Genomic DNA, 14,619 nt, shown 5'->3' with positions numbered 1-14,619 from the left:
TTCATGGAGGTTAGATCCATCGATGGCTATTAGCCAGGATGGGTAGGAATGGTGTCCTTGGCCTCTGTTTCTCTGTAGGTGGGTGACAAAGGAGGGTCACGTGAGGATTACCTGTTGCATTCCCTCCCTCTAGGGCATCTGGTATTGGCCACTGTCAGCAGACAGGATACTGGGTTGGATGGACAGATGGTCTGACCCAATATGGCCGTTCTTATGAACCAAATTAATAAGATTCCTTTACTTGGATCCAAAAGAAAAAATGTTTTCCAATGATGTTCTTGTCCTCCTGCTTTGGATGGATTCAATGCCTTGCTTATTTTTTTAAAAATGATGGCTCCATGGGAGTGGAAAGGGGGAGATAAAAGAGGAAATTAACTGAAAACTACTTATCAGGGTAGATTAAAAAACAGGACTAAAAATGATAAAATCAAATTTTAATTGGGTTTTGTGTTTAAATACATTTGTTTTAAAAATAAACTTGCTATAATAATTTCAATAAAAACATGCTGCAACAACAAACCTCCAAATTTTAATGCGTTAAAGACAGGAGACAGAAGTTGACAACGTATAGTTCAGAACTTGAGAAGCAGTCAAACAAAAACAGAGTTCCATTTAATTACATTTCACCAGGTTAGACTACTAAATTGTGGCCAATTCTGGGAAGTGTAAATAACTTAAACTCAAGTGCCTGCTATTAAATGAGGCTATTGACGTAACAGGTATCGCAGAAATTCGCTGATATACAATGGGAAATGTAATACAATACAACATACATAGGAAAAATAGAGTAGATTGCACTAATGATGGAGTGGCACTATATGCGAAAGAAAGTATAGAGCCAGAGAAAAAAAATCTTAAATGAATCAATCTGTACCACAGAATCTCTGTGGATGGAAATTCCATGCCTGAATAATAAGATGACAGCAATAGGAATATTGTACCGACTTATGGACCAAAATGCTGACCGTGACTGCAAATTATTGGGAGATGAGAGAGAGTACACCACCAGAAAACACAATGATAATGGGGGATTTCAACTGATTCCACATAAACTGGGTACATGTTACCTCAGGACAGGATGCATAGATAAAACTTCTAGATACCATAAATACTGCTTCTTGGAACAAACGAGGGAAAATGCAATTCTTGATTTAGTCCTAAGTACAGCACAAGATCAGGTCCAAAAGGCATCACAAGGGTGCCATTTCAGATTGCAGGGGAGTGCAACTCTAACTGTGATTCCGCAAATTCTAGGTTTTTTGCAGATAATTGGGGGAAAGGAAAGAGACCAACAATTATAGCTCAAAGAAGGAGGCTCACCTCAAAAGGTTTGAAAACTACTCACGGAGCTAGGGACTGTGTGCAACTATAGGCCAGCAGTAGGGATGTAAAATGCAATTTAATCAGTTAACTGACTAAACATTATATTTCACTGGTTAACCACTTCACATCCCTAGTTAGCAGGGCTGTAGCTCAGGTTACAGCAGAGATGGAGTAGACAGGGGAAGTGAGCAGATGGGGGTGGGGGCTCAGGGTGTGGGCAGGAGTATAGCTAGTGGCTGTGGGCTGGGAATGGGGGTATAGCTCAAGGTACAGGGAGAATCTTTATATGGAGGTGCTGCTGCTGGATAGCCCAAACAGGCGCTCAGCCATTTGTTGGCACAAGTAGGGGCAGCTCCTCTCCTTATAGGTATATGAGCACCAGACTGGACTGTACCATCCTAGACAGTCAACAACACTTAATAATCCCCAGGCACCGAGAACTGGAGAACATAATTGAGCCTGGAGAGCAGAGTGGCCGTTGCATAGGAAAACTGATCAGGACATGCACAGTACTAGGTGTCAGAACTCACCTAGCCCACTCTGAACATTCCTTCCAAAAGAAAGGCAGAAATCTGGGCACCCCTTCCAATATATGATTTGTGCAACATAACCAGTTTGAGTAGGCAATAGGTATGTTAACTAACATGTATTTATGTAAACGTGTAACTCCTAGATTTTTTAAAATCTTTACAATTGAGCAAATGCTGGTTTTTATATTAATTACAATGTAAGAACATTCACTTTCTGTTGTGTAGAAAAACTCTAACAACTTTTGGTTTCATTTTCTCAGCAGTTGCTAGCTAAATTATTTTCTTAATTTGGATTACTTCATTCAAAGCTGAGAAACTAACTGAGCTGTTTTCCTGATCTGTATTCCATCTATGAATTAAAACCAGGTGGGACAGGATGAGATCTAATTCTCAAAACTTAAATATATGGGGCCAGATTTTCAAGGGTAGTTAGGCACCTAAAGATAATTACTGGAATTTTTCAAAAACCCAACAGCATGAATCTTTAGGTGCCTAGATACCTTTGAAAATATGGTCCACAAAGGCCAGAAGACAAACAATGCAAAAAACACAAAACAAGTACTGATATGATTACATAAGAAAAAAATACAGTACACTTAGTCTTATTTAACTAATAAAAGCAATTTTTCAATACTGTTTTTGTATATTTCAAATTGAACTGAATTCCCATCCAATTGAAACTTAACACAAATACGAAGTAAATAACTTTTCTAACAATTAAAAAGGGAAAAATTAAGACTGAATAAATGTATTTTAAGTTATATGGCTGCTTAAACATGTATAAATGTGTCTCCTACTTAAAAGAAAGTAACAAAATTTAAATGTATTGGTTATTTATTGTTCCATCGAAATGTTTTATATACTAACCAATGAAAACTTTTTTTAGGAAAATAACTAAGTAGTAAATCCAAAACAAGATTAAAATCAATTTAAATCAACCAACTAATCTTGATTTAAATCATGATTAAGTGTTAAATCAATCCACCCTGCTGCTGCTTAATATACAGTATAAGGCCTCAGAACCTAATTGAGGAAGCTCCTCACTTCAGTCCAAGAAGAGCTAGTCAAGACATCTGGTAGAACTTGCTCTCGAGATTTATTTTTGTTTTCTTCTGTCCCTGCCTCTCATGTCCTTTCTCCCAGCAGGTTCCAAAGAAGAGAATGTGTTTTCTGTTTTAAACTTAGTTTCCCTTAAGAAAAAATTAAATTTAAACAAGTCTCTTTCCATTCACATCACCATTGCAAAAAAGTTAGTATCAAGATTGCTCTATCATTTTTACTGGCGAGTTTACAATGGAGGAATAGGAGACTAATTTAGTTTCTTAAAGTAAGAGATACCCAACAACTCATTAAAGAACTTTAAGACAAGGTATTTTCAACTCAGTGTTAAGCCTGAAGATATGCTAAGTTTTCGCTTACTTGACATACCTATTTTCACTGAGTTACTGCCCTTATGAAAAGGGGAACTACGGCAGGATTGCATGGATGGAAGCTCAAAATGTGAGATTTCTGCTCACTGTTATCTTTTTTACAACAGGAAGAACCACAAAGAGGAGGAAACAAAAATATTTGTCTAGTCTTCAGCTACTCTGCCATTTTTCAACCCAACGGAGACAATGTGTGCATGCTTCATGCTACAACACAAAGCAACCCTGGACAAAACTAAGAAATAATTAAATGGAATGAAACAACTGAAGTAGAGAAAATATTTCCTGTTTCAAGTCCCTACACTAAAAAAAAAAAAAAAAAAAAATCTCCTTAAAGAAAAAGTTCTCGCAAGCAACCTATACTATTTTCCAGAAGTGAAGACAGTCCGCACATCTTGAGTCCAAATAATTCATTACCACAATAGACTATCCTATTTGCAGCATATTAGGATTTCATTTTTGCTATTATGTTATTAGCTGGCAAAATATTATTTGCATATTTTGAAATATTTTACCCAAATGCATACCTCAAAGCTCAAATGAAACAAAAAACATTCAAAACAGAATTGATAATATTTTGACATACATTGTGTCATGTTTAAAATGGAATAATGGACTATCCTAACAGAAATAATGGTATGCACAAGGTAAATAGCACGTAAAAGAGTAAATACTAACATACTGTTACCCCAATAAACAAATACTGCTGAACTTAAAAATGTTGTACTAGCACTGACATGCTGTATGTTAAAATTGACTTACCTATACTAGGTGGACTGCCATAGTTTACTGGCGACTCTGGAGGCCTTCCACAATGTAATGCAGCAAGAGCGGATCCCTTCCACACAACATGTTTGCAACCTGTTTACAAAAAATTACAAACACATAAAAATACAGAATGAAACAGTGAAAATGAAGTCTTCAAGCCCCCTTGTAAGATTTTCATACTTTTATTTGTGCGAAGCAAAGACTGTCTTCCAGCTCCTAATAAGGTTTGCACTCCAGGGACACTCTGAGGAATTTCTTGCTCTAGAAGTGGTCCTAGTCGATGGCATATTTGCAGCAAGTGATCGGGTGCCAAGTGTCTATAATATTTAACCTATTATGTGACAGAAAAAAATGTGATAAAGATGAAGTCAATCATTTTGAAATATTTCTATTTTAATCCTCATTACCTTGTCAAGTTTGTTACCAGAAGTTAAAGTAGAAATGAGCAAACTAAAAAATAGTTTCACTTTAAACAAATGACCAAAACAGATAAAAACTTTTAATATGGTAAATTTACTCCAGCTAGTCCTAATTAATTTCTTCTGTTCTAAGTACACTGTCTTATAAACACAGTTTATATTTACAATTTTGTAACTTGAATGAAAGAATGACTGAAGGCACAAAGCAGCTCTTAAATCATCTTAGGTAACAGAAAAATGCAAAGTATGTGTCCAACCTCATGTTTAAATATGTTTCCGATCAATTTACTCTGAAAGTTACTTTGCAACAAAATAAGAAAATAGTATTGTAAGATATACTGATATTTAGGCAGTTATTAGAAAAGCTTCTATACACTCAAAAAATGCTGCAATTTTTAAATGACTGACTGGATTTGTCATATATAAAATAGCAAACCAGACTGAATTTCAAGTGTAAAAAAACAACTCAACCTCAACTATGGAGGCATGGCCAGCATCTCCATAATTAAACTTGAATGTAAGTTTTAGGAATCAGTTAAGTTTGAGTCAAATAATTTTTAAAACCTATTACACACTATTTATTCAAAGAAACACATGTCTTTGGTGCAATACGGGGAAAACAACCTTTCAGGTTCATTTGGAAATCATTTATACTTATTAACTGTGTGACACTGGCAACAAAGCAAATTCCTATCTCTGAACACATATGTATTATGACAACTATTTTATTTTAACATCAAACCAATTTGAAACTGGATTTTGTCCACAAAAGGCAAGTCAAAGTCCTCATCTATTCTTTTGAACAGCTTAGGTACAGGTCAGCTTGGTCTTTTCAGTGCTATGGAATCAACTTCAAAATATACTTATCTAAGAGAACACAATGAAATCCCTCAACAAACTGTTAATCCTGCTATTAACAAATAAAGTTTTCCATAACCTACTAGAGCTAGCTTATAACATTAAAAAAAAAAATTAGGAAAAAAATCTCTCAATTCTAGTTGCTTACTATACACATTCTCAGGGCTCGCCAAGCGGCAGTGAGCCCCACTCGCCAGCTGCACTGTTTTGCGTGGTTCTGCATTCTGCGCATATCGTTCTGCGCATGCGCAGATCGCTCTGCGCCGGCTCTTCCAGGTTGTAATCTACTCGCCACGGGCCAATAGATTACATTATTTGTCAAGCCCTGCACATTCTAATAAGAGTACCTACTGTGTACTGGTTTATTCCTAAATACATTTCATAAATTTCATAATTTCCTTATTGTTATTTTCATATTTTTGTGACAGAAATCATCTTCTCACAATGAAAGAAAGCTTGTGATGTTTTGTTACTGTTAACTGCAGATGGCCATGACTGACATTTTAAGAAGAATGAACATTGCTCATATTCGTACACTGTGAAGGAACCCTTCATCAAATGTACTGCCTTACTGACATGCTGTTATACTATTAGTGTAAAGAGTACAGCAACTTATTAGTGAGGGCTGAACTATAAAACAGACTTCAGAAAAACCTTATTTACACTAGAATTATTTTTTCACCATCTTAAGCTTCTGATGGAGGCTTTTTCTTTTGTTGCTCTCATTTGAATCATGTCACATTTATAAAAGCCCTTGTGAATTACGTGAATTCTGACTAACACGGAAGTGAGATATGACTTAAAATGTGCAACTTAAATCCATGTTTAAAAGCTATACAAATAGCTAAATAAAGTTGTGTCTACATTCACCTCAAATTCATTTTTTAAAGTACAACTGACTTCAGACACATGTAGTCAGGTGTCAATAGGACTGCAAATTATATCAAATTACTGATTAGCCAACTCTTCCCATCAGAACACAGTTTAAGTTATTATTTTACTCCACTAGTCAAGCACCAAGGCGCTCTCTAACTTGAAAAACCTGAATATAAAGAAAAGAAAAAACAAACACAAAATCCAAAGTAGGTAAAAGATTAAAGCTTGGAGTCCGAGAAGACCAGCCTTGAAACATACCTAAGCTCTAAACAACTTCTTGAATCTGATCTCCTTTTTTGTGAGTTCTGTCATGTAACTAGTATCTGTTTTCAAAACAACTAAGCAGAACCAGGGGCTAAACAAGTTAGATTATAACAGTGACTTATTTCAGAAGTACTTCTGAAATTGAAAACTATTTGTATAAAACTATGTACTCTGCTAATACACCTCATGCCCACCATGCAAATTCCCTTTTACTCTAAGTCCAAGACCTCTTTTGTTCTAAGAAAATTAATCATGACAAATTAAGTAGCAGTTTTGTGCTGTAGATAAATGTCACCTGAGAAATTATCATTTTTATTGTTTGCCAAAACAATATTTTAACTTAGTTCTTGGACAAACTAGTATAATATTAGCCAACTAAGTCTGAAATCATCTTAAAGGGACACTGATCATTTTAAATGTTGAAATTTTCCAAAGTTTATTAAAATTAGTTTGAAGTCATAAATGTGCACCGAGTTTCTCTGCCAATTTTTGCACTCTTACATCTTTTAAGTTACATACAAGACCCAAAGAAACAGCAGAAACTATTTAAAGGGGAAAACAGCAAAATGGACCACACACTAGTGATGTCAAATGCACAAAGTAAATCTAAAGATAAATATGCTTTAAAATTTCTTTCAATTATTATAATCTTGGTGTTATTTGTAACAAGACAAATGTCATTTGTAAATTGGCATCCTTTTAAAACAGGAAGAATTTAAATAATGTTGACTACTTTTTCCTTCTCTTCAACTTATAAAAGAATAGAAGTGGGAATTCCTGTAATCACTTCCCTTCCTCTCAAATGTAAACTTATAATTACATGAATTTTAATATTAATTTTAAGAGATGCTGAAAGAACAAAATGAGTAGTGAAGACAGTCTATCTTGCCTCTGGGACACCTTGCTTTTCAAACTGGGGAAAGCAGTAGAAAAATGCAACAGAAATTAAGATGTGGGAGAGCAGAAAGAGCTTTGACACAGACTGATGTTAGGGGATTAAATGAGTCAAAAGCAGCGAGACAGGTGGATCAAAAAACGAAAGCATGGGAGAGAGGTCAGAGATCAAAGAAAGAAGTTGTGTTGTCTGCTGAGGAAAAGAAGTTTATAGAGTGGATGTCACACAAAAAATGTGATTGTGCTGAAGAGAGCAAGAAAGTGAAGAGAATTAAATGAAGTATGGTTGCTGTAAAAATGGGAATTCAGGGAACCAATTCTTTGTGAAGACTAGATGGGAGTAAGGAGAGTAAGACTAGTTTTGATGAGATGGGGTCATCCAGAGATGGGGTCATCCAGATTAGCCATATAGAAAAGGAAATCTTTCAATATAAGAGTAGGGAATAAAGATCAGGAATAATGAAGAGTTGGGTGATAGCTACAAAAATAAAAGCTTAGGAAGTAGCCTGCTGAAGGAAAAGGTACAAAAACAGAAACAAAAAGGAGACAGCAACAAAAACAGGCACAAAGAGGAACCTGGTAAAACTAAAGTCAGGGCAGGCAGAAATTAAAAGAAAAAACACCACACCTTAAAAAAAAAAAAAAAAAAAAAAAAAAAAAAAAAAAAAGAGGATAGTTTTAAGAAGTTGAATCAGACACAAGTAACAGCAAGACAAGGAACTAAAGCTTAGGAAGACAGAAACTTGTGCCTACCCCAATGTCTGACACAGCAGAGGGTAAAAGGGGAAAGAAAAAGCCAAGAAGGAACATTTAGAACTGCAATACAACATAGCTATAAAGAGAGAGCATTGCACGATTTACAATGCCAAATACAGATTTCAACATAAAATACAAGCAGTCTACAAGCAATCTACAAATAATGTGTGGCAGCAAGAGTTACTGCCAGGTCTGCAAATTCTATCTAGACTATGAGAGTCTTGCTGAGTTCTCTCCTTCTTGCGTATCACCACAAGAATAAGAGGATCTTGCAAACATATTAGGTTGTCCGTGATAACTGCATGCATCCCCAATTGTTTTCAAAAGATTTGAACAAATATAAGTGATAACTGTATTAATGAACAAGAAATAGAATATATCCTTCACTCTTACCCACAGGTGGGCAATAATTTTTGACCAGTGGCTATTTCAGACATTTTTGAAGTGCCCCAGGCTGCCCCCGGAAGAGGTGGGGCCTCAAGTGTAAGAGGCGGGGCGTCAGGCAGAAGGAGCAGGCCAGAACACTTCCATGCTTCCCCACCCAAAGGCCCTGATTGGCCCTTCAAAGTCTTTGCCCCCCACCCCAAAGAGAACCACCAGCTGTTCAGGTGGTTCCCTCTAGGTACCCACGTGCTCCGCCCTGCTGCCGCCACGTCAATAAGGACCTGGGGAGAGGGAGCACTTGAAGTCCCTTCTTCCCTACCCCCGCTCTGCAAGGGAGCTCCGTGCTTGGAGTCAACTGCCAGATGAGCAGCAATTGGTGGTTGACTTTAAGTCTGAGCTCCTTGCAGAATGGGAGGAGACTTCATGCGCTCTTCCCGCCCCCAAACTTCAATTGGCCTGGGTGTGGGGGAAGCAGCAGGACCTCTGCAGGCTGGATCAATTCACTTAGTGGGCCGAATCCGGCCCATGGAGGCCTTTTTGTTCACCGCTGCTTTCTGTGTTAGCTCCGCCAAGCTAGTAGGAGTAGACAGCATGTTTTTTTGTTTATTTAAACACCAAACAGGAATCAGAGGTGTTAAGTAATGATTGCTATTGTGTCAGTTTTCAAACCATAATCATAAATTAATATTTTCTATAAAGTGTTCCATTGTCAACTCTATATTTACTAATAACTATCTAGAACAAACAGTGGGCACATAGAAAATGAAGCTAAACAGCTATTCGGACATCCAGAATCTAGCATTAAGGTAACCAATCCTCCAAAGCAACGCCTGTATTGAAACATTTTCTAAAATACTAGGTTGTTTTTTCCTACACTAACAGAGATCTGAGCTTACTACAATTTTATCATCAAGAACTTCATCACAGAAAAATTTGTCCAGTGGACTGAATTTCCCCAGAAAGTTGCTTTTAAAAATAAATCAGTTACCTGTATTTCAAAATCTGGGCTGCTCAATCCAGACAACTTTAGCCACCTTTTGAGCCAGGGGTATGCTGCCATCCACTATATCAAATGCTACGCAAGTCAAAACAATGAATTACAGCAGTTGTCATATTGGAACAGACTATTAGTATATTCAAACCACCGGTCAATGCCTAATTCTTTCAGAGAAAAATACCTGTTCTTGCAACTCCTAATTTTAAAGTGTTCTTGTTCTTCCTCTGAGCTGCTTCTTTATGAGAATTCATTTTTCCCATCTGAAGTATCTTCTGATTTATATGTAGGCTAAACAAAGATGGGGATTTGGCTATAAGACACTACAGGGACATTTTCTTATAACTAGAGATTACTTCTGCTGCTAATGAAACAGATTAATTAGAACCAAATGTTGTGAGGCCACACAATTTTTGCCCTGTTACAAACATAGGAAATTTGCTAAAAGTTGGAGTACTTAAAATTTAACAAAAAGAAAGATACTACAGGTTGAATCTCTCTTGTCCAGGACACCCTGGTCTGCCAAGATCCTTGGTTCGGTAGGACCACAGATGTTGCTAGACCAGATAAGCCCAGCCACAGAGGTTGAAAGTGGCTGGAAACACAGCTGATCTGATCGGCAGCAGCCTGCAGGGACAGTTACCTAGGGGTAGAGAGCCCCAGGAGCAGTTGCTGCCACAGCACACAGGGCCAAAGCCAGGGAACCCCGGGAGCAACTGCTGCCAGCACACACAAGACAGGGGGCAGAGAGCAGAGCTCCGCAAGTGGGCTGGCCGCAAGTGGGCTGGGGGGCAACAGACCCAGGCATGTGAACCAGAGGAAGTCAGGTTTCTGGGTTCTCCAGGGGCAGCTGCCAGGAGTGGAGCTTGGACATCTGACCTCCCCTGGTCCAGCAAATTCCCTAGTTTGGGACCACTCCAGTCCCAAGGGTGCTGGACAAGGGAGGCTCAACCTGTACATACAGTTCAGCCTTGGGGGAAGTTCTCAAGAAAAACAGTGTTTACATAAAGGTCACAGAAATGAAGCATTGAAAAGGACCACAGACATTCATTTGCTTAATCCATACTCCTGTTCTGACACAAGATTAAGTACATTAGACTATCCGGCTACGTCTACACTGGCCCCTTTTCCGAAAGAGGCATGCTAATTTTCAACTTCAGAATAGGGAAATCCGTGGGGGATTTTAATATCCCCCGCGGGATTTAAATAAAGATGTCCTACTTCAAAGTAGGAATAAGAGATCCTCCGGAATAGGGCTTTATTCCGGAGGATCGGGCCAATCTAGACGCTTTTTTCCAGCTTTTCCCCAAGCCGGAAAAAAGCGGCGGACATCTTTATTTAAATCCCGCGGGGGATATTTAAATCCCCCGCGGATTTCCCTATTCTGAAGTTGAAAATTAGCATGCCCCTTTCGGAAAAGGGGCCAGTGTAGACGTAGCCTCCCTGATAGATGATTGTCTAGCTAATTCATACAAAAAAAAAAAAAATCTAATGACAGGAACTTCACAACTACCCAAGGTAGCTTTTTCCAGTGCTTAACTATTCTTAAAGTTAGTTTTTTTCTAATATTTAACCTAAATTTCCACTGCTGAAAATTAAGCAAATTATTTAAAATAAAACAAATTAGGTTTATTTCGGTATCAGCAATGATAAATTTTTGACACACATTTTCTTACGCAAACATTTTGGAATTTTAAACAATTTAAAATCACTTAAGTCCTGATAAGAAATAGATAATCTTGGAAACTAAAACTAAGGTACAAAAGGATAGTTTACTTTCCAACCATGTTAATTATTTATATAGCAAAAAAGAGGTGTTAGGTTCTTTAATTGTTGTTGTCATTAAATGGGTAATATTCTTGTCCTAAATTTACTCTACATTATATAATGATCTATAACTAATTGAGAACGTTAGATAAAATGACTGGTATGCGAGTGATTTGTATGATGTCAACTAGGGATGTAATAGTGTAGTGCACATATTATAGACTACACACGTTCCCAATCCCACCCCAGCCCCGCCCCTTGCCAGTAATCTTTTTAACAGGCTGGCCAACAACCTGGCTCAGTCCTGGCTCACGGTGGATCCGGGACCTACCCCCACTGCAGCTCTGCATTTAAAGTGTATTAGGAGCCAGGCTGGCAGTCCGGCTCAGTTCCGGCTCGCACCAGGTCCAGGAGCTCACCCCCACCCCAGACAGGGAGTGCTGCCACTTCTGTTTCAGAGGCAGCAGCACAGGGCAACAGCACAGCCCACCCGCAAGGGGAACTGGTTTTTAAACTGGCTCCCCTCACGGACCAGCTCCATAAAGACGATACAGAGGCAGCAGCGTGGAATGGCAGGGGTCTTCTCGGGAGTGGGGCCTGAGTGCACTGGCTGTTGACCCCACCCCGGGGGACTATAGAATACTCAAGTAAGTAATAAAAATTCATGAGGCTAATAGACTATTCAATGAACTGATATTTAACATCCCTGATGTCAACGCTAGGGATGTTAAAATGCGTTCAATTAGATAAATATGTAACTGCTGAAATTTACAGTGGTTACTCCTTTACATATGGGGAAGCAGACAGGAAACAGTCCGCGCAGGAAACAGGGATACCACCTGGCCCTCCTCCCGATTCCTCTCCACTCTGCTGCCTCTGCTTTTAAGCTGGCTCCCCGCAAGCACTGGGTCCTGTTTCACACCCTGCATTGCTGCCTCTGCTACTTCCCCCTCCCTCATTCCTTCACCACCACCGTATCAGAGGCAAAGGGTGGAGGGTAGGCAGCTCCACAGGAGCTGGCATGCACGAGAGGCCAGCTTAAAAGCCAGCTCCCGCCTCCACCCCCATCCTCTGCCTCTGATACAGAGGCTGGCTCTGATACAGAGGCTGGCAGAGACTGCACATAATCATTGGGATTAACTGATGAGCCGAGGCTTATTGATTAGTCATGTAAAAAGCTATACATTCACCTCCCTAGTCAACACCTATCTAACTAAACTAAACTGAGACCACTTAAATTCACATATGCTGAAGAGCAGTGCCCAGTTAGGATTTCTGGTCTCACTATCAATAAGAGATATCTGAACTAATGGCGAATTACCAATTCCATACACCTTTCAGAACCACTTTCAAAACAACACTGAAAGAACTACTAGTGATAAATATTACTTCACAAATATTAGAAAGTTATCTGAGATGCAGCAAACTATTTTTTTCTGGATTCATTTGTCTGAAAATTTCATTTTTGTCCATTTTTTATACCATGCAAGATACTTATACAGTGATACAACTTCCTGAACAACTAAGTTGCTATCATCTCTGCCACTTAAGGGGTAAAATGTTATTAAACAATAATTGCAAGATTGTCTAGAGGCCTCAGTAAGGATTGGGACAGACTCCCATCATGCAAGGTGCTGTATAAAAACAAAACAAACACAGGTTGCTGTAGTAGTTTACTATCTACTTCTCCTACCCCACGAAAACTCAAAGACAGAAGATTAACATTACGCAATATGAGTAGTTTCTTTGAAGAAGTCAACAGCACTACATACCTTATGTAAACTTAAAGCAGGTGGGGTAAGATTTTGCAGACTCAGGGCATCAAAAATACATTCTATTATGGGCCTCAAGTGTACTTCTACTTTTGCTTTGAAAACAAGGTCATTACAGATAATACGGAGGACAAAAAGACTGTTATTAAGGCATGTTAATAGACACCTGGAAATCCGTGGATATCTGCTTAATATCCACAGGTATCCGCATCCACAAATGTAAATGCACATATTCATAAAAAATAGCTGGAGACAGAGCTGCAGATTAGGGATGGTAAAATGTGTTTATTTAGGTAAACATGAAATTTTCAGCGGTTATACATTTACATGCCCAAATGCAAGGGGAGGTGGCTTAAAAGCCAGTTCCCTATGGAGTCCTCCCAATGCCGCTGTTGCCTCTGAAACAGAGGCAACAATATGGGGGTGGGGGAAAGAGCAGGCAGGAGCAGGTGCTCATGGGGAGCCAGCTTAAAAACCAGCTCCCCACAAGCACTGGTTCCTGGCTGCCCCAGAGAAGCAGTGGGACATAGGGGTCTTGCTGTGCTCCAGCTGGGCTAGGCCGCTGGTTAACGGTAAGCATCACCCAGTAGGTCTCACTAGTGACATCGCTAGTATGAGTCCCCGTCACATTACTGCATCCTCTCCCAAAGTTGATGTGGGACCCACATTGTCGCTGCTGATTTGTAGAAAGGAAATCAGACATACATGAAAGCACTGAAAGGGAGAAAATCGCCTGAATGTCTCCAAGATGAGATAGGGAAGTAGGATACTAGATTTAGATCGCCACAGTAACACAGCACCCTTCCTGTCTCTCTCTCTCTCTCTCGCTCATGACATCTATAAGCTCCATATAGGAATGCTTTACACCTTTCAAATACTTAGTCTCCCCAAGCATGCAATCTTGCCTTCAACAGCTTCCTCACGACACCCTTAGAGGACGAAGTGAGCAAGCTGCAACATCTACGATCTTGTAATCAGCTTCAACAAAGAACTCTGTCTCTGCCCACACAAATAAAAGGGTATAACAGAAATACGTTTTAAAGTAGAAGCAGAAAAAACGTGGCTTGGGGATGGAATCCAACCTACTAATACTGTCCCACAGCCCAATGAAAGCCTCAGGCAGGCTCCCTGTATACTGGAGGGTATGTCTACACTACAGAGTTTGTTCAGAAAAACAGCCATTTTTCCGAAAAAAACTTCAATTACGTCCACACTGCAATTGCATTTTTCCAAAAGAAAATCAAAAGAATAGAGGGGGGTTTCCAACATTGGTAATCCTAATTCTATGAGGAAGAAGCCCTTTTGCAAAAGAGCTCTTTTGCAAAAAGGTGTGTGCGGACAGGGAAGAGGGAGTTCTTTTGAAAGAAAAGGAAAGAGGAAAAAGCACAGGTACCTTAGTGGCCACTCCATCCATAGTAATCACAGCTGAAATGCAAGATAGCGTCCTTTCAGTGTGGACGCTATGGGTACGTCTAGACTACATGCTTCTGGCGACAGAAGCATGTAGATTAGGCTACCCGGCATAGGAAAATGAAGCAGCGATTTAAATAATCGCCACTTCATTTACATTTAAATGGCTGCTGCGCT

General features: G+C 39.1%; 1 protein-coding gene across 1 annotated transcript in view; it reads right to left on the bottom strand.

Annotated features, from left to right (window-relative positions):
• PHIP (PHIP subunit of CUL4-Ring ligase complex) overlaps positions 1–14,619 on the bottom strand; it is a 303,792-nt gene that overhangs the window by 283,016 nt on the left and 6,157 nt on the right. Inside the window, exons 5-6 of the mRNA XM_075923789.1 lie at positions 4,229–4,379; positions 4,043–4,141 (exon numbers count right to left, since the gene is read on the bottom strand). Of these exons, the coding sequence (XP_075779904.1) occupies positions 4,043–4,141; positions 4,229–4,379 (250 nt within the window). The remainder of the gene's footprint in view (positions 1–4,042; positions 4,142–4,228; positions 4,380–14,619) is intronic.

This window comes from Pelodiscus sinensis, chromosome 3 (genome assembly GCF_049634645.1).
Source record: "Pelodiscus sinensis isolate JC-2024 chromosome 3, ASM4963464v1, whole genome shotgun sequence".
Lineage (NCBI taxonomy): Eukaryota > Metazoa > Chordata > Testudines > Trionychidae > Pelodiscus > Pelodiscus sinensis.
The sequence above is the reverse complement of the archived record's forward strand: the minus strand, read 5'-3'. Positions and strand labels throughout refer to the sequence as shown.